The sequence below is a fragment of the Miniopterus schreibersii genome (genome assembly GCF_964146895.1).
Source record: "Miniopterus schreibersii genome assembly, chromosome: 6".
Taxonomy (NCBI): Eukaryota; Metazoa; Chordata; class Mammalia; order Chiroptera; family Miniopteridae; genus Miniopterus; species Miniopterus schreibersii.
The window spans coordinates 47449718-47477092 of NC_138107.1; the positions used below are offsets into that span (position 1 = coordinate 47449718).

Consider the following 27375-nt stretch of genomic DNA (forward strand, 5'->3'; position numbering starts at 1 on the left):
TCCAAAAAATATATGCCTAGGTATTCAGCTACCCTTCCCCCACTCAACCTACTTACTTATCATTTATAATGCTTCAAATCTTTCTTCCCTGCTAAAGCACAGGAAAATGAGAACTCAAACTACCTAAAGGCCCTGGCAAATAAGAATCCCTCATTAAATATGTTGTTTTATAATAAATGAATACTTGGTTTATTATGCCTCTATATAAAAAATATCATGCACAAGGTAGCCACCTCAATATTTAATGACTAAGTTATTTTTTAAATGTATAACTAAAAATCACTAGCTATTGGCCAAAGTAAAAATATTTTATAGTATTTGTAGCACTGCAAGTTGGCGTTTAAAAAGAATCTTTCCTTCATGTCATTCTTGTTTTTGTATTTTTATTTTGTGCATGCTACATAAAACATGTGGGGGGAAAACCAGCTCTACATAAGTAAAAGACAAAATAAAGTTAAGTAAAACTTAGTTTAATCATGCTGGCAGTATAAATTATAATTCCATTTCATTTATCAACTTTAATGAGAAGTAAATTTACCTAAAAATATTGAAGTATTCAATATATAATTGACAGAGTTAAAAACACTGATCTAATCTAATCCATTCCTTTACCCTTTAGATGAGAAAACTGAAATATGGGGGTCAGCCTAAGACATGACTATAACAGTCCCTATGGAAATAATGGAAAGACTGGACCATGTTTAATATCTTTAAGTTAGGAAAAAGGCACTTGTCTTCTGGGAAATTAGGGATATATGACTGCATCTTATCACAAAATTTCCACTATAATGTAATTCTATAAAGGCTGGACTATTATTTGACCCAATATGGAATTTCTTATATTCTCAAGAACACCTACTATTTTACATGAGTGGTCTTCAGAAAACAGTATAAGAAATTCCATATATATGATCAAACTAATGGTCAACGCATTTCAGAATTCAGAAAAGAGTGACTGGGATATAAAAACTTGGAGGTACTAAATAGCTGGTTTCCACTATGCTACAAGCTCTACAACTACAGGATACATTTTCAACTACACCAGAACACTTATTAATTAGTACAGTCTTGAGGCACAGAAAGTACTCCAGAAACATTTGTTAAATTACACTGGAATTCCTCCTAGGGAACCAAAAGACAAAAACTGTTAATTGTGTGTATTATAACATTTTTAAATAGATTGTGACATTTATATACATAAAATGCTTAAAACGTCTATACATCCAAAAAGAAATGTTTAAAATGCAAATTTCTATATATTACAAACATACATGCTGTTCATAATATTGATGAATTTAACATATAATTTTCTATGGAAAATTAATAGTAAAAGACAAATAAGGTTACTTAGTGAGAAGTCATTATAATAATTCCCATTCAGGGTTATAGACTCTTTAAAAAAAAAGTCATTTTATAGCAAAATTGCTTACTCTCCTCTGAACCTAGAAAAATAATTTTTCTTTCCCCAATCTTTTCCTGGAGGCCTTCTACCCAGAGAACATCATCATTCTATTTCAATCTGAAACGGTGGCTGCCTGGGCCAGGTGTATCCCTTCACTATTCAATGCTGGATTCTGCATTTTCTGAACCAAATATTTCTTGTTCTTTGCTAAAACCTTCATTTCCCTAAAGCACAGATTCTTTGTCAGTATATCTCAAAAGCATAAAACAAAAAGAAGAAAGCAATATTCAGTATCTCTGGTCTGACAGCATTTACGTAAACTTTTAAAAGTGCACAATGCAATGCTACGTACTAAGTTTGTATTCTATTTTGTCACATTAAATTATCTAAGTACACTGTATCATAAGATTAAGAGTTTTTAGGACATTTAAAAGGGGGGAGGAGTACAGCAAAGGAACGTTACAGTTTCAGAGAATGAAAATAGAAAAAAAATAAACTGATGTCAAGTGAAAGAAATATAGAAAAAGAAAGAAATGAAGAAAAACATTACCAATGACATAGTGCTGTAATTAACAATTTCCCTTACATATGTTTACAAGTAACTAGGTTATGAGAATGTGTTAAAGATGTCAAAAACAACTGCTGAGCTGCTATCTAACCTTCTAATACACCTGCTACAAATCACTATGTGACACAGTGTGGCTGATTTACTGCCATATAATCACAAACTTTATTTTGTATAGGGAAATCTCAGATAAAATTCCGTGACAAAAGAAGTTTTAAGAAGAGTCTCTTCAACATCTGTCTATTGATCATAGTGCATTTTATTTGTTTATATGTCTGACTCACTACACTGTGGGGCCCTTGTGAGCAGTAATCTGATTTTATGTGTCTCTATTTTCTCCAACACCAGCACAAAGTCTGCCACAACAGGTACTTACCGCACACTCGGTAAGGGTGTATTGGCTTAAAAATACAGTTATTTGTTTCATACACAGGCACAAAAATCAATACAGCCAGAATTCTCTCAGCCAAGAGAAAAAAAGGGGGAAGGAAGGATATGACTAAGAAAGTAGAGCAACTTATGCTTTTAGTTCAAGGAAAAGTAGTATTCTTTTTTGTGGAATACCACTCACTGAACTGATTCAGAATGAAGCTCTAAAAAAATTTTAATTTAGGAATAAGCTCTGGATGTTAAATTTACTTATAATATACATTCTTTTACTTCACTTCTCTGAAACCAATGGACAAGCAGTAAGGAAAGCACTCAAAATTAGGAACTCTGCTAGACTCTTGACATATATATCTCTTTTATTCTTCAAACCAGCTCTTTAACATGTATTATTATACACATTTTACAGATTAGAAAAATTGAGGTTCAAAGAAATTACATGAGTTGCTGAAGATTAAAGTGAAAGAGAGTGGTAGGCAGGATTAAAATTCACATTTGCAACCTTTTGAAAAACACAGTAATATTTTTTACTATCAGCACAAGAAATTAATTATTCCATATATAATTCACACATAATAAATGACTGAAATAGAAATTTGCTCTGCTGGTTTTGATGCCAGATATATTAATAGCTCACAAAATTGAACTACCACTAATATTCCAGTTAAGTAAATTAAACAACCCAAATTTTCAACCAGGATCTTGGAAAATCAGATACGTATAAGAACCAAGCCAATTTAAAATTATGTACAGCTCCTCAATGTTCAATGAAGTGAAATAAATTAAGGCTTATTATAAAGATACTATGCAGCCTTAGGTAGACAGAGATGTCTTTGATATTGCAGAGAAAATCTGAAGTTGCAGAAATTTACAAGGTATAATCTCACATTTCCCACTTAAAATAAGAGAGGTGGTAAAAGTAGTGTGGATAAAAGAAGCAACAGCAGTTTGGAAGAATATTCTCGACAGGGTTAAAAGTGGTGCCCTCTGTAGGACGGAGATTTAGGAGCAGAATGACTTATTTTCTGCAGCATAGGTTTCTGTATTATTTACATTCTTAACAGAATACGTGAATTTTGATAATATAAAAATAAAAAAGAAATGCATTAAAAAATCTCCAGAGCGTTCAAGTGCTTTAGAGTTATATTTAAAACTCTATTTTGTATTTGATATTAATAGCAAGAAAAAAAGGGCTTAAAGCAAATAGTAAGGAACCTATACAGACAAATGTAGGAAATTTTTTTAATTCTGGAAGATGAAAGTTAACTAATCCTTTTACCTATCATTTCACCCCAAATTCTAGAAGCTTTCTATCACTGTTTTCAACATACAGAACTACAGTTTTGTTCTAAAGGGAAATTTTTTTTATTTTTCCAGTCTAAGGTTTTCTACTAGTTAAGAATTTGCTTCTGTAGGATGTAATGTAATTATGTGTATATGTGTGTGTGTGTGTGTGTGTATAAACCTTGAATATAATTAAACCATGGCTGTCAATTTTTAAAAAATAATTATATGTAAGATTCTGTATTTTAAACCAAACATGTCCATGAAGATTCTAAGCCTCATTTGTAATGTTGTAAATGGTACCTCTGGAATTGTGCAGTGCAGTTTATATAACAGTACCCATGAACCCTGCCAAGATATAAAGACAGTCATCACAGCTTTGTATCTAATGGTAGAAATTTCAAAACAGGGTTAGTTTTCAAAGAAATGGTGAAGTAAACTATGGTATATACACATAGTGGAATATTATGAAGCCACGAAATATAATGTTGCAGATGTCACTGATAAGAAAAGCCATTGATGATATATGAAGTGAGAAAATCAAGACACTAACAGTATTTAACCCCAATTTTGGATTTAAAAAATGTATATAAATAGGAAAAATCTAGAAAGCTATAAGAAAATATCAATAGTAGTTCTCTCAGCATGGGTAGATAACTTTTAAAAATAAACTTACCTACATTTTAAAACTTTGTATCACAAACATATAATAGCCAAATATTGATTTTTTAAAAATTACAACTGCAGGAGTAAAATGAAACTAAAGAGGTCTCATATCATAGGGTTTTTCTTTTTTAAAAATCATCTGACTTTTGTGAGAAACCTTTTCCTTCCATCCCACCCCTCCCTAAAAGGGAAATTATGCAGCATAAACTGCATAATCCGGGGCGTTTTTCACTTTGTATTTGTATCAGGTATCTTTCAAACTGTGCTAACACTGTGGCTGGCAGTCTGTTGTTAGATTTTGAAGATTAGTTGTTAGCAAAATGCTGTTATTGATAAAAATACATAATTGAGAGATAAACCAACCCAACTGAGGCCTCCTGAAAGAACACTGTTCCAGGAAGAGTAGACTGGGATTTCTTGCCCTGGGTAGTTTCACTTCATAAACAGATCAACTCTTGGTTAACTAGAACATTCTGGAACAATCAATTTCTCAATAATGATTTTTTTTAAGCCACTCACTACTGCGTATGCTCTAAAATACCCTTTTCTTTGCATCCTACCACTGGCAGCTTTTCACGACCAGAGCCAAAATTCCTGGATGTATACAGAGGAGGGTCTTTTCTTCATTATCTTTTACTGGTTTCCAGGAAAACTGCCAGTAGGAGGCAGCAAGGACTGGCTGTGGCAACAGCAGCGGCTCTCCTCGGCACAGTAGTTAGCTGCTGGCTTCATTCTTCTGTCATTATATAAGCAAGATGACACTGTTCTCTAATCCAGCCAAAGCTGATAAGTACCATCAACCTGTCACTTCCTACATTTCAAATTCTAACATCACAGCATCAAAGAGTTTTTACATTTCGATTTCTTTTGCTGGCAGTAGCCGGTAGCCTCTCATTCTCCCACGGTGTTCTAATGCTGCATTTGCACACCGGGGTTACTCCCAGACTGAATAGCAGGTCATCCCCTGCTCACTGAGCTCATCTGTGGCCCATGTGCTAGGCAATTTAGATCCAATCAGCCCTTATTTAGCTCAAGAGTAATGAGCAGCATAGTGACACAGACTTAAGCCTGACCCTCAGGACACTGCTCATCAAGCAGTAAAACTGTGACAAAATCATTCATCTTCCACCCGCTGGCAAGAAATAATACTCGCACTCACTGTATTACTTTTCATGATAAAAAAAAAAAAAAAAGTCCTGAATTTTCATGATGTGAGACATTAATTTGCAGAAAGCTGAATTCCCTTAAACCCCCCTGTTGCTATGAGCTCACCAGGGGGAAATAGGCCTTAGGAGACTGAAATGGAATAAAGAAAATTGCTCCAGCTTTCTTTTCATTTTAAATAAGCCTTAAATCTGACAAGAGATATCCTAAAGAGAGAAAAATATATATCTTGTAAGGTAAAGACGAAACAATTGAAATTAAGAATCCCAAATGCTAGTTTCACTCTATATTTGTTCTCAATTTTGTTAAAATATAAATAAAATTTGAAACAGAGCAATTACTCACCCTTCTCCACAAGGTGCATGGAGAAAAAGGTAAGGAATTGTTCCTTATAGGCCATATGGGGGCAAAAGTAAATTCATATCATAAAACAAAAACGTACTCTGATGTTTTCTAAGAGACACATCTTAAAGAAAATAACTTTAGGGTAATTACCAGAGGATGGTGAGGGTAGCTAGAAATATTTTTAAACTATAATGAATCTACTTTTTCCACAATTTATAGTGCCTTCTGAGATCTTATTAATCCAAAAATAATTAATGGGATAATTAAGAGATCAGTTTCCTTCCATCACTGACATATCACATCATTAAAAAACACATCCAGTAGTTTATTGTACTACACTTATTGGACATAAAAACTTAAATTATCACTTGCTTCCTCTGTTTCCCTTTTATAATCAAAACCCACAATAGCATTTCACTGAGTTTCTTTAGATTGGGTCTCCACTTACTGAAATCACAATTTCAGCTGTTTTTACCCATTCCACAGTTGGAAAAGAGTTAACTTTAGCAATCCTGTCACGAATAGAATTTACCAGCCTTCAATATATTTATTATGACAACATGTGTTTGGTTGAAGCAGCAGAGCACTGTGTGGTGCCATGAAAGAGCACAGTAGCAATGCCTTCTCACAAACTCATTGCTGAATTTCATCCAAAGCTCCAAAGATCTGGGTGGTCTAAATACCTATTGTGAACCATGGGGTTCAGACGAGGAACCGTGGTGACATAAATAAGATTGGGGAAAGTAGCTTTCGCCTCACCTCAACATCTTTTGATTTATCACCATTTGCTAAAGAGAAATATTCCAGTGCTTGGTACAGAAAATAATCATGGCACTTCTATTCCCCAAACAACTGAACTGATCCACTTTCAAGAGAACAAAATGTTTCCTTTACAGAGTATACTTCTTTACCCCTTGTCCTTTCATCCCAACATTCTTCATCTCAATTTCTACGTCAGTGTTCTTTCCCCACCCTTACCTCCCCTCTTTTTCCTCTCTAATTACAACAGGGGGATTTACTGTTTCGTCTCAGAAAACAGATTTTCAGTAACTTCAAACTTTCAGAACAACTATGAATCTGAATCATAAAGCTCCATTCATCTACTTCTTAAAAACAGGAGTGATCGTCAAAAGAAAATGTAATATAAAGCTCTAGTCTTCGTTCTTTAATTTTATAGTTACTGGGAACTGGGGTTTTACATATTAGATCTGACCTTTATAACTGGAGATAACAAGACTAGAGGCATAGCAAATACAAAAAAAATAGACAACTAAGAAAGGTGGAGAAGACTAAGAAGTCCATGGAAACTCTGGTACCTTTCTTTGTACCCAGCACTCTAAATTTCGCACAGATCTGCCTCGCTGCGAGTCTCTTTTCTTACATTGCACTGGAGTCACTCAATAGACCCTTTTAATAAGGAATCTCCCATTCTGGGGAACTGACTTAAATTATTTTATTATTTCCTCTACTCCATTACTTCAGTTTTCTCTTCCAAATACCTTGCTTCAACACAATCCAAAGACAGATAATCTCTACTTTTAGATTGAAAGTATGCCTGTAGAACTAGACAGGTTCTCAAAACTCCTAAAAGCAAGGTGAAAAGCTCAGAGGCCCACTTACTTCATAAGTTTCCTATTTCAATGGGAGAATAGTCTGGTGATAACTTTTGAATTGGCTAAATAAAGTAATAAAAATGGTCCCAAAATTTTTAGTAAGGGTAGACATGAGTCTTATCTTCCAATAACATGAAAAATCTTTCACTAGAGAAGGGACTCCTGCCATCTCTCTGGAGATCCCTTCTGCCCAGTGGTCCTTAGGAGGCAATAAACATGGGGGTAGAATTCAGACTATAGCATTAAGTCTATAGCCTGGCTGCACATATACTGCTGTGTACTTTCATGTGGATATAGGCTAGAATTGTTGGATAAGCAGGAAAAATTTAGGAACAAGTATAAATCATTATCAAATAATACTGAGTAACAAAAAAAAGTAAAATATTTTTGAAATGGTGAAGAGGTAATGGTTTGAATAAACACTTACCTAAGTACCTTTCTCTATTTTCTCAGTATATCTTTCAAGTAATAAATGAGTGCATACCAGATATGCTGCATTTAACCAGTTCACTGATATACCTACCCCAAGTGCCTATAATGGCTGCTATAGTAGGCACTCACAAATACTAGCTGGATTTGTTAAACAATAATTTGTTTAATAAATATGTATCTTCAGTAAAAAACAATTACAACACAACATAGAAAGCAATAAAGGGCATTAGAGAAAACTACTAAGGAAATTCAAAGGGAAGAGAGAATATTCAAGATTGGGGACACACAGACAAACATACATTTCAAGATAAGTTTGGAATAAAGAACAATATTGTTCACATAAAAATAATATAAAAAAGCAGTAAATGAAAAAAACGTGCATTTGAAAGGTTACGATCCAGGTTCTGGATAGGTGCAGCCTCAAAGTCAGTGCTGTTCAAGAGATCTGCTACTTACTACAGTAGTCACTAACTATGTACAGCTACTGAGGAATTCATATGTAGCTAGAATGAAGGAGGAGGGGAAGTTTTCATTTTATATTCATATATATAGATGAAGATGAAACTGCAGACCAGCAGATACTTTGGGCAATCTGGAATATACTAAAAAACCTATATGCAAATAACTGATGATTCAATTACTTTAAAAGTCCTATCCAGTTTCAAATTTTATAGTAAACTATTCTTCAATAATTAAAAGCTGTAACTCATTCAAACTAATAGCGCATCCAATAACAAAAGGAGGAAAAGGCATGCATGCAGTCAAGAATATCCTTTCCATTTTTCATGAAAAATCATGTAAGTTATTTGGCATACAGTAGACTCTCACGAGACTATTCCTTTTGTACTGCCTCCTTCCCTACTTAAACAATCCCCAGTTGTCACACTGAAGATGTAAAAAATTTCATTTAGAATAAATGATACCATACAATAAAGGTTAAAATAACTAGAACTACTGAGCATGGAAAATATTTGAGAGAAACAATAAACAGTTTTTGTGAGTGCATACTCACACACACACCCATCCCAAATGTCAAAACAAATATATAACAAATAGATGACCTTCTAGGCTCAAGGGAAAAGAGGAAAAGGGATTTAAAAATATATGTATTGTGGAGCCAGGAAAAAGAGTTTTAATCTTTTAAGAAATTATATTTGAGCACATAGAGTATCAAAAAAAAGTAATCCTTTTGAACTATTTCTTAGCCTCAATATTTAACATTTTAGATGAGTTTTCAAATGCCTTTAGACTTCTTTGAAACTACACTCTTGTTTAATACAAAATAGGATGTCAGCTGATCAATATCCATTTGGCTTAAATTCATAAGTCCACAACCTCCCTTAAGTGGTAGAACAAACAGATACAAAGCCTGAAAATTTATTGTTTCTTTTTAAACTCCAAATGATATTTGCAGATGCCAAAAGGCATTTTGAAATCACTCACCCTTACTTCAGTAAAAATGAAAAAGGGGGATGGGGAGGAGGGAGAATCTCATGAGACCTCGTATGTCAAGTTTTTGCCCAAAGCTAATTTTCATAGCTGTGTTATAAAACCCTGAAAATGGAGGTTTATAATGGAAATGCTGACAGACCCTTAACTATAGCAGCATGAATGGATATAATTAAAGAAAAGCTTTTGGCTACACCTAACTCTACAAATGAAAGACTGGCATTTTTACATTAACCTCCAATAATAGCAAGTGAGAACTAGAAATGTGATTCCCGAAAGGTGACGTGAAATGTTAAAGATGACTGCTAAAACTATTTGACATTCGAAGTTTTACACACGGAGGCATTTAGTTAACATAACCAAGTCAGTATTTTCATAATGCTACTTAATCAGCAATAAAGAATGCTCTGGTGAGCCATCAGCTCCAGTTAGCAGAAAGTGGCATATGAAGTTATTATTTCTTAACAGCCTAGAGGGAGCCGCTTCTCCCTTAATCAGTGATCTTAGTTCCTGCCTACCTATAATTTCTCTGTCATACAGTTATAAAACTATTACCCAGTCCAACACACACACTCACACATCTTGCACACATATTTATGCAAGGACTGGTACCTATTCCCACCTGAATTTGAAAACAGAAGAGATTGCTAAGGTAAAGTATTTCATTCTTCCCCTTGTCGGGGATGCAGTCCAGAATAAATATCATCAATCTATGTAACCCATCTTCCCTATCTAAACCAAAATTCAAAGAATTTAGCTGTGTTCTTAACTTAAAAAGAAAAAAAAAAAAGCCTATGCTCTACAACTATCCAAAATGTTTCGCACTTTCTGATAATATAAAAGTAACAATTTTATAGCATATCCAAAAGACTCCTATGGAAAGATCTTCAATGAAGCTCCAGGTTTTAGGTGAAGAAACTAGGAACACATCTCTATGATCAAAATACTTAACGGACTTTTTCTCATGTTTCCCCTCTCTGCTTCCCTTCTTTCCTTTAAGGTAAATAATCCTGAATGACCTCTGGGTCCCTTCTCCAAAGGCGGCAAACTGAAAGGAAGTTTGCCTTGACAGTATCTACCTTGGTAGTGCTAAAGACTGATGAAATAAAATTAAACTACATAAGTCACAGCCCCCCTTATTATATAGTTAATCTCACTGAAGAACTGTGTCCAAATTGCTACACAAGCTTCAGAAATTTAAAAGATGACAGTGCCTAAACTGTGACGGCATTAATTAAGAGCTGCACATCACTACACCACTCTTACACACTGACCTCATACTTCCATCAGTTAAACACGATCTGTACTTTATGCAATGAAAGTTATACATGATTTGATATTCACTTATAGCAATTGTTTTCAATCACAGTTGAACAGTATAAAAACCAAAAATAAACATTTGTACAAGGAATTAAACGTTAACAACATAAACATCTGTCCTTTTTTCATAGGCTGGTTTTAAAGATCAACATTATACTCCTTGCCCCCTGCTCCAGGTGACAACAAACTATAAACTCAAGGTGGTTCTAGGTAAAAGATACTAGTAACATGAATGTAAACTTACTTTCACCTTATACAATGGACAGTCTTCATTATGCGCTCTTGATTCCTACCTCAGTACTTCTGAATAGTGATCCCCATGGACTAACAGAGATGCTTTATAGCTTCCAAGGTACTTGCAAGCAATATTTTCCAAACACTCCTGAAATAGCTTTGACTTTAATGCCAAAGGACTTCTACTAAATTGAATGTAAAGAGTAAATATTTGTTTTTATTACAAGAAGTGAAAGTTAGATGGATGCAATGGTGCTAATAAACCAAAGATAAATTATTATTATAAATAAAATGTGATTTACTTGTCTCCATACCCGTGATTTTTCCCAACTAATGACTCATTAAAAAAATATCTAACTTGCAAAATTATGAAAACGAAGTAATGAAAGTTCCCCAACAAATCACCACCCTTTTTTTAGTAGCAAAAATAAAGGCAAAAACACTCAGAAGTATACAGGGTGGGACAAAAATAGGTTTACAGTAGTTCTTATGGGAAATAATACAATAATTAAAAATAATAATACAAAAATAAACTGTGTTTCATGTACTCAACTGTAAATTTACTTTTATACTTTCAGGTTTGCAAACAGTTTACAGGTTTCACTCACTCACTCACTTATTTATTTATTTATTTATTATTTATTTATAAGGTTTCACTCATTTAATTACCTCCTCATCTATAAAAAATGTAGTGGTATGGTTAGTTTCTGTTCGGTTATTTGTGAACTATTAAAAAGATGGTATAAGGTGGCTGTGGTATAGGTGGTTAGGTCGGGGTGCCAATTCTGAAACTTAACTTGCCTTATTTTAGGAAAGTAATAAAAAGTCTCCATGATCCCATTTCTTCATCTATAAACAGGGATGACATGGTTGGTGAAGAAATAAATGAGATAGTATTTGTAAACTGAACATCTTTTAAGAATATAAGACTTATTCTGGTGTTTCTAGTTACTACTTTTGAAGAATGACCAAAAAAGTTCCAGTTAGGAGGAGGTTAAAGACAAAAAGAAGTTAGTAAACGAATATTTTTAAAAATAATAATTTCCCATTTTACTACTTTCTTTGTATTTCCATTTTGAAAGCCTCTCCAACCTTTGTCTCATTCTCCAATTACCAAGTTTCCATCAACATTTTTAACAGACTCCTGTATTTAGTCTCTTAGAGCACATGTTTTCTAAATATACTCCACACACTAATCTAAAAATGAGAAAGGGGGCTTTCTTATACACCATTAGGGAGAGTGAAAACTGGCACAACATTTTTTTGGTAGGAAATCTGGTAATATCCATGCACATTTAAAATTCACATATACCAATGCATTCTTAGGAATTAATCTGCAAATACACTTCCCCAAGTACACAGAGAATGCATGTATAAAGATGTTGAGTAAAACTGTGTTTATATTAACATAAAATGTTAAACAATATAAACATCCATTATTTGGGGATTGGTTAAATAAAGTTTAGTACATTCATAGAATAAGACACTAAAGCAGCCATTAAAAAGACTTAGGCGTTCATATACTAACATGGAAAGCTATTGAGGAAATACTAAATGAAAAGAGGTTGCAGAACAAAGATTATCCATTTTGTTTTAAGCCTAGGAATGGGGAAAAATCAGGAAGGTTCTGTAAGAAACCATTTTACTTGTGTGAATTAGAACTAGATCCATGTTTTCAACCTCAGCACCACTGGCGCTGATTGTGTGGGCTGTCCTATGCATCGTAGGATGGTTAGCAGTGTCCCTGACCTCTACCCACTAGATACTAGTAGCAACACCCCAGCCTCAGGGAGTGACAATCAAAACCTTCAGACACTGCCAAATGTCTCCTACAGGACAAACTCACCTCTAGTTGAGAATAAAGGAGTAAAGGTGGGACAAGGAAATTGTCACCTTATACTTCACACTTTTTCTTTTACCAATAACACTATATTTGCAATTTAAAGATAATTTTAACAAAAAGATTTCCCCAAATTACTAAGAAAACTAAACTAACAGTATTTGTGGGATATGAATCTTTGTTTCTAAAAAAAAATCTATGTAAGATCAATACAATTAAGATGATTAAAAGGAAATTATCCATCTTCAATGGAAAAAGCAGAAAAATATACAGATTCTGACACTTGGTTTCCATGACTGCCTCTTCCCAAGATGTCCATACTATCAGCTTCATTTTCTATTCCTTTGCCCCTATATATTTTGGGGGGCTATAGCTCCTCATCACCAGGACGGTTTAGACCAGTAAGCTCATCTTCCTGTTTTGTATATTTGGACAAATATAAAAAACCACTGATGCCAGAAATATGGAAATTTCTAATTTAGTCCAGGAAGCACAGGGAAATACTACTTATGACTTATTTAAAAATTGTACAAACAAAATGAATTTGACATTTGGGAAAGTATATCTAATAAACTAGACTAAAAACAAACAGTTCATGGAGAAGATGCAGAATTAGTAAAAGCTTTTTCTAAAAAAAGCTTTTGGTTATTCATTTACTTTGCAGCCATCCAGCCATCTAAAAATTGACACTGGGGGACAAGGAGATTATTATCTGATCAAGAACTCTGGCTAAACCTTTAGAACTTAAAACTGATGAGAGGAGACAAACAATAAACCTGCACAAAACGTAATGAATGAAAACCTGACGATTAATTATTACGAACACACAGGCCAACATTAAGTAAATTAGTAATTTTAAGTAAACATTAAGTAAACAGAATTGGTAATAAATAAATTCCCCAAATTTAGAAATCTTGTCAAGCTTAGTCTTTTTGAAAAACTTATGCTACTTTTTTTTTTTTTTTTAATATATCTTTATTGATTTCAGAGAGAGGAAAGCAGAAGGAGAGAGAAAGAGATAGAAATATCAATGATGAGAGAGTCACTGATCAAGCCTGCAACCCGGGCATGTGCCCTGACCGGGAATCAAAACCTGATCACCTGGATCCTAGGTCGATGCTCAACCCGAGCCACGCCCGGCCGGGCTTATGCTACTTTTGTAATGTGATATTAGGAAGAGCAAAGCAGTCTGTTCATTAACTTCAGACACAATTTAAAATAAAATCATATTTTTATACATAACTTTTACCTAACTTTTCAGAGACAGTGACTAACTACACGGAGTGGTAGCATCTAACTTAAGTACATGTACTTCAAAGGTAAAAGTGTTATGCAAAAAGGGCCTTAAAGAAAATGTCATTACTACTGTTCTTATCCATTATTGTTCAGATCTGAGTGCATCTGCACATTTGTATAATTTAACTGGATCTGAAAACAGTAAGTTTTGTATAGGTGATTGGTATTATAAATAGAACAATCCCATCTTAATCTCAGAATAAATTGTTTTAGCTGGAAGCATTTCAGGCAGTTGAGGCTACAACTCTGCAGCAAAATATTTGAAGAAACTTACTTTTTTTTAATGGTACATTGTGGCCAAAATCTTATGGGCAATAAATTATATGTTTCCATAAAAGCCACTTCAGATTTGAGCTCAAGGTCTTGCTTAGAATATGTGAAACATACCTCTAGGTAATACTCTTTTAGGGGAGAGAGAGAGAGAAAGGAAAGGAGGGGTGAAAAGGCATAGCTCTGGGACTGCCCCAGAGCTGCTGAGTTTAATGTGTTAGCATATAAGCTTTCTTTTGACGAACTACTGCTTTAAAGAACAGTTTTGAAATTAGTGATTTATGCCAATGTAGCAATAAAACCAACTCCTGTCTCTACAATGGATTTCATGAGTATGTCAAAAGATAAACTTTAATATAGAATTGACACAGGTGATGATATAAAACAAATTAATAAATTAGAACATTACTGGAAAACATACCTGATTCTGGCCAGAACAGCCTGTAGAAAGTGCAATACTGTCCTAAGTTCAGGTTCTTGGCAAGCTGGCAGAAGCATACTAAACCCATCATTAAGCAGTTTTTCATGGGAAGGATGCAAGCAATGGCTTGTCTCAAACACTTCTTGAACACCATCGATGTAGATGGAAATAAGTGTCCAGAGAGTCTGTCTTTGTCCCATTTCATCATTCTTAGATACCAAGAACTCCCTTGCTTTTGCCTGGAAAGCACCTGAAAATTTCTCAGCCAAAACACCAATGTCCAGACTTTTCTGGGTATACATCAACAAGAAGGCTGCCTGACCCTTCCAAATGAGAGGTGATGTTTTCAAGGCAGGCTTGAGGAAATTCAGGAGGTCTAGAACATGACTTGCTACATCTTCTACCTCTGCAACAGCTGCCAACAGTAGAAAAAGGTTGAAAAAGTTCTGCAGACCAACTACAGTTAGTTCTTCCATTCTTTTTTGATGGAATTTAGAATATATTCTGTAAAACATAAAATTGCTTAAATAAAACCATTTCATTCACATAAATCCATCTTTTAAAATAGCATTTAGCTCAATATTCACGAGTCTCATTACTGTAAATTTTTAGTCACTACTTCTGCAATGTTGCCATGTCACTTTGTCTACCTAGAAACAAATGAACAGAACACCCTACCTTTGAATTTCTCAATGATGTAGCAGATCATCTATAAGTGAGTCAAAGGGTTCAGGGGCTTTCCCAAAGGACGGTAGGAATGTTCTTTGCATATAGCACATGACTTCTCCTGTTTGGTCCCCTATCACCTTTCTTTTTAAATTTTTGTTGACAAGAAAGAATATATAATCTTTTAAGTACAATTTGATGTGCTATACACAATTCTTAACAGGGGAATTTTATCTAACAATTTCCTTAAACCACTTCTCTTTCTACCCCTCACAAAGATTTGTTCTTGCTGCATTAATATGCTAAGACAATTCAAAGTGATAGAAAAGTTATTTTTACTTACAAAGAAAAATTGGTAGTGTTAAAATTTCTAAGACTAGCCATTTAAAAATCTCTTGTCAATACTACTTAACAGAATTTTAGTAGTTGATGTACTTTTCTTTCATCAATTAAGGGATTAGAATTGAAAATCATTTATCTTGAATCCTACTTACAAATGTTAAATTTTGTAGCTTCTATAATTAGTTTATTCAAAATAGAAATGATTAATGTTCATGAGTGGTTAATTGTTTATTTGTAAATAATAGAGCTGATAAAGATCTGTTTAATTAACTTTATAGCCTCCATCACACCCACTATAGTGCTTAGTATATAGTATTTCCTAATAAACAGACTTGTTATTGAATGAATTCTAATGATTCTGTTTAGCAACAGAGTTCTAAGAATTATGTCTTCCATAAAATGAATTAAGGTTAAAAAAACAAACTAGAAAATATATCAAAAGAAAAAACTACTGTTCAAGCAAACAGAAGCTACCACTAAAAAAGTATATTCTAAATAAAAAATCCAAACTATTTCACTATAACCTTGGAAGAATCATTGTGGGAATCAAATAGGAATTTCATTTAGTGATTTTTTTGAGAAGTCCCTACCTACAATAAGAAGCATTCTGCTGTGAGAACTCCTACCCCATAAGCTGAGCAAGTGATAGATGGCAGTGTATGCACAAAGAGGGCTAGAGAAAGGGCTAGTGGGCCAAGGAAGTAGGACAAGGGAAGGCAAAAAACCATACCCCTATAACAAGCAAAACTCTAAACAAAAAGAATACATGAAATGTGACCAAAAGTTTTATTTTACCCCACCAGAAATTAAAACTGGGTATACTCCTCAAATGAAAATAATAGTTATTTGGTTCTACTATACTCTGGTTAGTTTTCATTCAAGAATGCAGACTTGTAATACTGCTGGGCTGAAAGAACACAAAACTTATAGGTAGAATCATTACTTGCCAATGTACGATTTGGAGATGGTTTTTATTTCTGTAATTTTAATAAAATGTATGCAATGAGTTACATAATAACATTATAATTAATTCTGGTAAGAAAAACAACAGTTCTCTAATATCCTTGCATTTAGTATATGAACTTTCAATCTTTAGGACTGATGAGATAAATAATTAAAATCCTCCACGAGTTATGGTTATTATATTACTTTTGTTCCTTACTATAGAAAACTGGCAGGCTCAAATCGCTCTGTACTTTGCTGTCCTACATTAAGAAATACATTTTAAATGTGTGAACCATAAGGACTTCCAAGCACAAGTTAACTTAAAAAATACAAACAGTAACACTTCTCCAAAGATATGTGAACACTCATGACAAAGAAAAATATGGCACACACCTTCCTTTGACTTGTTTCCAATGATGAGGACCACTGTTCTTCATTGCTTTCTTAACAACTTTTGCCAAAATGCAAAGGAAAATGGTGTAACTACTGGATTTATACAGGTCGTAATCTTGTTTATCACAACAGCAGGTCTTCACCATTTCTAGCATAGACAAGGGTGACTTAATATTTGTAAGGCCTTTCAAAGAAATACTGAAAGAACTATTCTAAAAGCAAAAACAAACAAAAACAAGTATTAAGTCTCAAAGTCAAAATAGAAAGCTGCAAATCCCAATTAGCTCATTAAAATTCTGATTCATCTTAATCAGAAAAATTACACAGCCATAACCACACATTCCCCCAAAATATATATTCCATAAAAGCACAGAACATCGACAGGTACTCAAATTCCTGGGTTATCCCCCAAAATGTCTTTATAACACCTGGTTTGTCCAAATTAGGATACAAACAGGGTCCATATATTGCATTTGGTTGATATGCCTCTCAAAGCTCTTTTACTCTGTAAGTTTCCCAAACTTTTGTCATAGCATTTATTTTTATATCTAGTCATTTACTGTGTAGAATTTGCTATATTCTGGATTTAGCCACTTGTATCTCCCTGGTGTCACTTACTGTAGTCTTTTATCCCGTTTTTTCTGTAAATTGGTAGCTGTATCTAGAGGACTGATGAGATTCAAGTTGAGTTTTTTGTTAATCTTTCATTGGCAGTACTGGGTACTTCCTAGTGCAATTAGTAAAAATGCACATAAGTTCTGACTGTTCTTTTTGATGCTAAGATTGATCACATTGTCAGCCTGATCTATCCACTTTAGTGATCCCCATTAGCCTCTTACTTAAATATTAGCAGCCACTGATGATGACTGCCTGGATGCACTGTTTCATCAGATGTACAAAACAGTGATTTTCTAATACCATCATTCCTTCTGAATTAGCTGATCAGAAATTTGGTTACTCTAACATATAGTTGATATTTTCCTTTATTTGCAGTTTTCAGAATGAGGGTGTGTTTGTTTTTCCCAGAATGTTTCTAAAGCATCATAAACCCAAGGATTTAAAGATATTCAGTATGTTTTACTCCACAGCAGTCATTATTCTTTCTTATGCTCAAATTTACCTAGCGTTGGGCAATGGGAGCTCCTTCAAGTTGGCTTCTGATTCCTTCTGAAAAAACTCCAGTTTACTCGGATACCTTCCGCTGCTTTCAGTTATGATGAGACACTTACCTAGACTCATCCTATACACATTCTGCCTCAAAAGTAGACTCAGCCATTTCCCCAATCGGCCTGACATTATGCTTCAGAGAAAGGTATTTTTTTCCTCATTTTTAGTAAGCTCCATTATGTAAAAACCCAAACCTGTAATTCACTTGTAAATTTTCCATTTCCATTTTCTACCTTGAGTGAGGGGTTCACTATTTATTTACACAGAAACCAAACATTCCAAATCTTCTCCTCTCCACACACTACAGGGAACTAAATCCTTTAAGTCTACCCTTGAATGTTTTATTTTCCAAATTTACCCTCTCCTTTCTAAATCAATTATCTGTTTTCAGATCTCTCACACCGCACTGTTTGCTTACACTACTACATTAGACTACTAACTTACCTGTGCCCAGTTCATTTATAGCACCTTTCAGAAAAAAATTCTCAAGCACATACCTAATATGTCACATGCTTGCTCTCTAATGTCTCCTAAATCAATCACAGTTCAACTGGACATTATCTTCAACGCTTCACACTCTAGACCCAGACTCCTCCTATTTTCCTTATTTCCTGTCTCTCTCCACAGCCACCTCAGACCTATCACTCAGAACTCTTTAATGTGGTACAAATAGATCATGTTTTTTCATGTCTCCATGCATGTGTCCATACTTTTTTTTTTGCCTGTATGCTCTTTTACTTCTGTATTTGGAAAATTTCACTCATTCCCTAGGTCAAGTTTAAAATTATGACTTCATAAAGTCTTCTAGAAGTCCACAAACTGGGTCAGATACTCCCTTTTCTGACATTCCACAGCATTTTAACTTTTGTCCAAAAATATATCTGTCCAAATAGGGTATAAGTAACTCAAATGGCAAGACTATGTCTTATTCAGGACAGCATTAACTGTCCAATGTGTTGCAAGCAATCCATAATTATTAGAAAATACTTATAAATAAGGATTTAAAATATGTATCTTTCTGGTATAGTATCTTTCAGCTGCTTTGCTTGCTTTCACTCTTAAGAGAAAAGGAACACCAAATGCTCCATTCCCTCAGGACAATGCTCTATAGACAATGTTTGTGAATCATAAAATTATTCTTGAGCTAGTCTAATCTACTTTGAAAAATTAACTTTTTTAAGAAAAATCCACAGCTATTCATAATTAAACCATAAAAACATTCTTCAAATATCATGTAAAAATTCTTCAAATTCCTGGAACAAATTCATATTCTATTTACTCACCAGGTTCTTACTATAATATTCCCAGAGAATGGTGACAATTGTAATGTTTGGCTCCCAAAAATCACATAGTCTCAAACAACAGTGAAGATACATTCGCAATTGCTCTTCTAGTATACCATCCTAAAACATAAACTGAAATTGTGAGGAAGTAAATGGGCTCTGGCAATATGAGTATTATCACATGATACTGCACCGAATACCTGCTTCTAAAAAGAATGTGAATGTATATCACCAAGTCATACCCACTATCATCCTCAGACCAGAAAGCCTAAATCAGCACAAGGTACACATCTAAAAATTTCCTTTAGAAACTGTTAATATATTCAGTTTAATGAAAATATATAACTCAATTTGACTTTTAAGTCAATTATTTAAAAATTACAATAGGTGTTTCATAACTGAACAGTGCAGGAAACCCAGAGATTGGAAAAGAAACCCAAACCAGAAAGAAGTAGCAAAAGTGATCAAACAATTAACATGCACACAAGTCCTAAGTACTAGGTCAAATTCTTTATAAGAATATAATTGCTCTTTTAAAAACCGGAAGATTGGCAGAGTACATACATTTTAAACTTTTAGGAAATGCAGCAGGAAAAAAAACTTTTCTATGGAAAAGAGAAGATGATCATTCTCCTGCTGTCCCTGACCTATGGGCAGATGGACATTTATCCATATGAACCTTAACAGCCTTTTTAAGAAATGCTGTTAGAGCTGAAAGTAAGTTTAAGAGGTTTCTAAGCTATGTTAAGGCATTATGATTGGAGTAATAGTTGTTGTAAACAGCGAACATTTTTAGTGATTCCTTATATTCTTGAAGTAAAAAAATACATGGAAGAAACTTGAATTACTAAATCAATGTGTTCTCAAAAACAACAGAGAGTAAAGCCAATTAAAATGATACAGAAAAAATTAAAAATAAACCAAAACTTTTACAATAGGAATAATAGCTCTTTTGTTTCTGATACAACTTAAATATGCAGAGGTCTTTGGAATTCTAACCTAGAAATCTTACCTCATACTTAGAACTTGTATGTTTCACCTAAAAATATTAAGAGTTAAATATATAACAAGGAGAAGAAATTTTCAAGCTATTAAAATGATTTTCAAAGGTATGATTATGAAATAAATGTGCATGTGTGTGTGCACTATATATACAGCAATTTTTTACTACCATATTTTCTTTTCATTCCTCTTCCAGTTTTAAAAATATTTCTTAACAGAAAAGTAATCTATTGTCCAAATTTAAAAAATTCTTAACTAAAATTTTCCCTTAAACTCTTACAAATAACTTATATTACAAAACTTTAAGAACTACAATACAATATGTTTAAGGATGTGATGAACAGCGCATTTAAAACTATTTTAAAAGGAGGTCAGATCTGACCTGTGGGCCATGAGGCACTACATTAACAGCTCTGCAGAAAGAAAAATGATAAGGTATGAAATGAGGGCTCAGAACCTGGGACCTTATCAGCTAGAGTAAGATTCAAGCCTGTAAGACAAATTGCTCAGCAAGGCAAGTCCCCTTCCTGCTGTGATGAGGCGGAGCTGAATTTCCAGTGCCACTGACTGTCTCCCTCATTGTGTCTCTTAGCCGTGACATTACACAGTCGAGGAATGGCTTATGGTTCTGAAGCACCTACTCCTTATTTTGAATACATTTTGTCAAAGTTACCAACTAGGATAATTATCTTTGTCCTTTAACTGGCAACTCAATGTTAAAAATAAAAACCTTCAAAGGACAGTCACTAATAGGAACTATTGTACACTGACACTTCATAAACAAAGAATGATGATTTCTATCACAGGTTATTAATAAGTAAACTAAGTTTGTTATTTAAATCATTTTAAGTATGCTTGGTTCTTACAAATAAAATCTGTAACAGAAAAATTTAGCCAAGCCCACAAATTGTCTCACTTTAACTGCATACCTGAACATTGATGGACCTTTTCAGCAGTTTTTCCACAAAGTTCCAATTTGACTCCATTTGTCTCTAGGAAGGGAGAAAATGTTACTGTATCAAAATTATTGCTCTTAATTATAAATCAAAATTTATGGTATAGCAAGCAAAGTGTGAAGTGCAAACATTTTGTCCAACATCAGACCTCACTACAACTTCTTGAATATCTAAAATGACTGGCAGAGCTGGTTGAGACTCGGTAGAAAAAATTTACAACTATTCCAATCCAATATAAACCTTGTAAGGAGTTGTTTCATTAAGCAGTGGTACTTCTATAAAATTATTTAATTTTTGCTGTCAGATGTAATCTAACGGGGGGAAAAGCTTTTATTTTTGGGGGGCTATTATGCCCCGAGTGTTCTTTCTTATTCTGTATTTTACTCATGAGACTTTTTCCTTCATATTACGCATAACAGTCTCAAGACAGTCTACTCCAGTAAACAAGTAACTAAAACCTTTACACAGAAAATAAGGAAAAAATTTACACAGTGCTATGGAAATGGTCACTTATCTGGCAACCTCAACTATCTAAAAGATTCCCCACAGTAAGCAAGACAGTCACAAAGGACTTTCTCAGAGCCAAAATATTTCACAAAGGCTAGAAACTGAAAATAACTCCACGTTTCCAACAGGAAAGCCTACAAGACCTTCTCTCCTAGGATACCAAGTCCACTTGACACTCAGTCTGCAGTCATACATTAATGCGGGGGGGAACAGAAACTACACATTTGGTACATTTCTTCAACTCTGCATTATGTACCCTTGGCTAATTTTAATTTAAATCCTTTCCCTGTAATAAACTATAACCGTGAGTATAATAGGGTTCAGTGAGTTCTGTAAGTCCAAGTAAATTATATAGTTTTGGGAATCCCTGAGCCTGTAGTTGGTGTCAGAAATGAGAGTAGTCCCCTAAAACTTAGTAGTTTTTCCTAAAAGGTTCACAAAATGGAGACAGTTTTGTTCTATCAATAATATATGTACATTGTGTTAGGGTATTTACATTATTACTTCCTCAAAAAAAATGCCATTTCAAAGATAACACAATTAAGTCTCAGAAAGATCATATATATATGAGCCATAGTACGTATTCAAATCCCAGTTGGTCTGGCTCCAAAGTCAGAGTTCCTTCCATTATACCAAGTTATCAGTTAACTGATTTTCTTTTTCTAACAAGCCTTCCCTCAGTTATGAGCAATTTACCTTTATATCATTCTGCACTAAGAAAAAGTTACCACTAGTCCCAAATAAACAGGAACATGACAGGGTAGACGTTTGTAGCTTTACAACTTGATAGTGCTTATGAGTACACTTCAATTACTCAGTTCTATCAAGGCATTTCAATTACTCAGTTCTATCAAGGCATTTGAATCGTATGGATTATAAAGGAGAAGTGTAATTCCTGTCCATAGAATTTCAACTCCATGGATCAGTATTGTGGCTATCACCAAAAACAAAAATAAGCCATAACTCAGAGGAAAGAATGGCCACTGTATCCTGCCAAAATCAAATGTGAGGAAGAGGATAGGTATCAAGAGAATATAGACATTTCTTTCACAGGAAAAACTAACTTTGAGCAGTTACAGCAATTTTTCTATATACTGTTATATGTAACTTAACTCCACTGAAGAAAAAAGGTAGGAGTCACTGATTTGGGGCTGTGCTGTACATTTCTTATCCCATAGTCAAAACTAAGCATGAATTGGGCTTCAGCAGAGGTGGTATCTCCACCAGAAATGTAAAATAGAGCCCCCATCCTCCACTTCCAGTGAACTAGGCAACCTGGTACAACTCTAATTTTAAGGTTTCATTTCACATTTTTTATCTACCCACCATTTCAGATGTTTCAAAGGTGAGCATCAGCTGGCCTGACTGACTGCACTATGTTATGGACAGAGATACAACTGTTAAATTGATGCTTGCAATGCTCAAAGGTAATTTTTCTCTTTAAACTATATTTGCTTTTAAAGTAGGTGATTATGAGAAGTGAGATACCACATTTCCTTATAGGCCTATACTAAGCAACTGGCAAGTGTTGTGGTTTAAATACACATATAGCAAAAGTCCATTTACAAAAACTTTTAAAATAAAAATTAACTATATCTGAAACCTACTTAAAATGCAAAGTTTTCAGATTCATCTCCAGGGCAAAGCAGTTCACATTTAAAAACTGCAACATCTCTATGGTTAACAGAAGACCAGAGGTATTTCTTTGTTGCAGAACATATGACTAACCATTATTACTTTATATCATCCTCTCACACCAGATAACTCTTTAGTGGAATAAAGTGTGCTTAATGCATTATGGTAGCTGGCTGTGCTAATACATCTTAAGGAGAAAAGAATAATTCAGGTAATTTTCACAATTCTAATCTAAACACATCCTAGGCCCAAATTAACATCCTTTACAAGCTCTGATGAGTCAATAAGTTTTTATGTTCATTGATTAGAAAAGATTACATGATTTATAAACCAAACGAGGCACTTTTGAGTAAAAGGAAAACTAACTAGATGGAACGAAGGGATAATAGGCATAAACTAGGGCTGTTAATGGCAAACTGGTATACATGGTTACCTTCCCAAAGACCTATTCTTAAAAGGCGCTCCTCAGGAGAATCCTAATATCAAGTTTAACTGATAAAAATAAGGTGGTATTTAAGCACTGTGTACCTCTGTTTCTATACCTGTAAAATGGAGATATTACCCTCTCACCTATTTTATAACATTTCACTGAGATAAAAGTTGAATAGTCACTGTGAAATATTAAACAGCTTGCAAATGCAATATGCTAAAGATATGACCCCTATTTGTGGAAAGCTTTAGTGTTTTTTTAAAGCCATTAAGAAGTCCAGAAATATTTGACTCTTTGAGGAATCGTGAATAAAAGGAATGTATTTTACATTACACATATACATACATATGCACATCTTTATTATTTTTATCATATGAAAGGTTCTTTTTCAAATATTATGGCTCTCTTTCCTCTTAAAACCTTTTACATAACTTTAAAAGAATTAAGATTTTAAAAACATGTATCTTGGCAAAAGGAAATCACACAAGAACTGCTGAAAAACATAAAAATACAAAGGTTAAGCTATTTTAAATACAGAAAATTCATTTACTATCTTGATTCAGAACTAGTAAAAGCAATAATCTCCTATGGAACTTTCTGTATAATAGAGTGCTTTCAGCAATGCTACTGTGGATGTTTGCGCTAATACAATTCAACACTATAATAGTAATAGTAATGATACATATATTAATGTGGCTATCTGGGGGTCAACAGCAACCACTACTGAAATATACCACTCACTCAAATGAGTGTTAATGCAGTTCCAACAAGCAATAGTAACCTGAAAACACGTTCCTTAAAGAGAGAGGCAGTACAATCTGTTTCATGTGTATCCTATCATTGGCACTTAATACTATAACAGCCACTCAATAGGAACTCAGAAGTGCTTGACTAATTACCATATTTATTTATACTGATTCAATTCAGAAATACAGTATGTACTTAGAGGAATTAAGGTTGGAAGAGAATAAAAATGCTAAGTACAGACCTTAGAATTATAGGTAGGTTTTTCGGGTTCTTTAATGTTGTTCTAGTATTGTAAAAATTAAAAGATGTGAAACATTGTCATGTAACTCCACAAAAATAATAAAAGGGATACTATAGTAATAATGGCAATTGCTAATATTTGTTGAGTATTTACTGTGTATCAGCATGGTAAGGACTCAGGTACAGAAACAAAGAACATACAATTCTTCTCTATGAAAAGCTCATTCTACTACTGACCTTGCTCAATGTATGGAAGAATTCTTAAAATACACTGATACCAAGCTGTGTGTGAACTTCTCAGAGCTCTTTTTGACTCTACATTACTTTATCTTGGGATCCCCTTAGCAGGCCTTTTATTATTAGGGGGATCATCTAGAGGACCTCATGATGGCCTTTCCATTTCTATGACATAATGTCAATACTAATTGCCCCTCAGATTCCATGGAGATTTCTAGCTGACTCTGTTCAATATTCCAAAGAGAGGAAAATTTGTCAAGTCCAACAAGAAACATATTTCGTAAAGCAATAGTTCCCATACCTGTTATAGTATGAGAGCCAAGGAACTTTTTAAAAATAAGGATTCCCAAACTCCAAAACAGATTACTAAATCAGGAACTCCAGAGTTGAGACCTAAAAATCTGAATTTTAAAAAACTCACAGGTAGGTCTGATGATCAGCCTGGTATAGGAACCACTCCCAGAAAATAGACCAATTTTGAAAATACAGAGACACTGGCTTCAAGATTCTAGATGTTGATTTTACGGAAGTGATGGGATGATATAATACTATGCTATTTATTTCTGAACATGGAAGAAATTATATATAAATAGGGCCTCAAATAAATATACCTACCACCTGGTTTCATTCATAGGGCTTTTTAAATAACACTGTAAAAAATGTTTCTAACTAGAAGTTAATGTACTAGGTAAAATCTGTCATTGTATTTGAAGTAAACTTCATAATTGTTTAAGAGATGACAATATATTTGTGTAAAGCTTCTATGAAGAAGTGTTATTTTGCCTGGCCGGGCGTGGCTCAGAAGTTGAGCACTGACCTAGGATCCAGGAGGTCAGGGTTCGATTCCCGGTCAGGGCACATGCCCAGGTTGCGGGATAGGCAGCCAATCAGTGACTCTCTCATCACTGATGTTTCTATCCCTCTCCTCCCCCCTCCTTTCCTCTCTCTGAAATCAATAAAGATATTTTCAAAAAAAAGAAGTGTTATTTTGAGGAAATAATTTTACCAAAATATTCACAAAACCTACTAATTACCTTCTGGGGAAATATGCTTTCCCTTCGGCAATCTTACAGATTTTAGAAATAGAGGAAATCTTCTGAAAATCCAATCCTGTGATAACTGGGTGAGGGGACAAAGGCCCAGGAAGTTTTAAGTAATTCACTAAAGGCCATAAAACTACTTAGTAGCAGAACCAGGACTAGATCCCAACTCTTCTACAAATTGCTTTTCTCAAACAATAAAAACATAAAGATCATGATTTTTCAAGATGTTTACAGAAAGGTCTACAGCTTCTAGATTCAGAAGCTGAATTTATCTCTGTAGGCTTATGACCTAATTTTTGCTGTGGTTTCTGCTCATTTACTTTTTAATTTGTCTACCAAAAATATGTATTAATTGATAATATAATAAAGTTTTAAAAAAATAAAATCTTACCATTTCATCTGGCGCTCCGTGGCGATCAAACTGGTAAAGTGATGCTACATGAGTAATAATCCACCAACTAAAACCTAATGGATCCCTGGACTGGATTACAGGTGCAGAAGGTCTTCTCTGCTCACTTGATTTTTCAAAGAGTGTTTTAAGTAGTTTATTCAACCAGTTCCAAAACGACTATAGAAACAGAGGTAATATGACTCAATTAAAATAGACACTGATCCAATAACCTTTGATTTGGGCTATTCCCTCTGTTTTTATAATGAAATATACATGCAAAAGAAAATTAAAAATATATAAAACTAGAACAATAAAAATACTCAGGTTTAGAATTAGAACATGAATAGTATTTTAGAAAGATCCTACATGTTCCCCACATCATCTTCTCCCAACGTGGGTAATCACTATCCTGACTTGCATAATAAATCATTCCCTTGTTTTTGTAAGTTTTGCCACATAGGTATATAAGCCCAAATCATGTATTTTTGGCTTCACTTGTTGTTTTGAGTTTTTTTTAATAAACAGTTTTTCATTTTTTAATTGAATGCATTGGGGTGACATTGGTTAATAAAATTATATAGGTTTCAGGTGTACAATTCCATAATACATCATCTGTACATTGTATCATGTGTTTATCACCCCAAGTCAAGACTCCTTTCACCGCCATTTGTCCCCCCCTTTACCCTCTCCTACCTCCCTCCAC

General features: G+C 34.0%; 1 protein-coding gene across 3 annotated transcripts in view; it reads right to left on the minus strand.

Moving 5' to 3' along the window:
* The window catches only part of MMS22L (MMS22 like, DNA repair protein), a 99292-nt gene that overhangs the window by 48670 nt on the left and 23247 nt on the right, over positions 1 to 27375 (minus strand). For all 3 annotated transcript variants that reach the window (XR_013999035.1, XM_081140542.1, XM_081140541.1), the window contains exons 10-14: positions 26673 to 26849; positions 21416 to 21478; positions 19485 to 19604; positions 17035 to 17246; positions 14689 to 15192 (exon numbers count right to left, since the gene is read on the minus strand). Coding sequence is in view for 2 of the 3 variants with exons in the window: in XM_081140542.1 (XP_080996668.1) it covers positions 14689 to 15192; positions 17035 to 17246; positions 19485 to 19604; positions 21416 to 21478; positions 26673 to 26849 (1076 nt within the window). In the remaining variant the exon portion in view is untranslated. The remainder of the gene's footprint in view (positions 1 to 14688; positions 15193 to 17034; positions 17247 to 19484; positions 19605 to 21415; positions 21479 to 26672; positions 26850 to 27375) is intronic.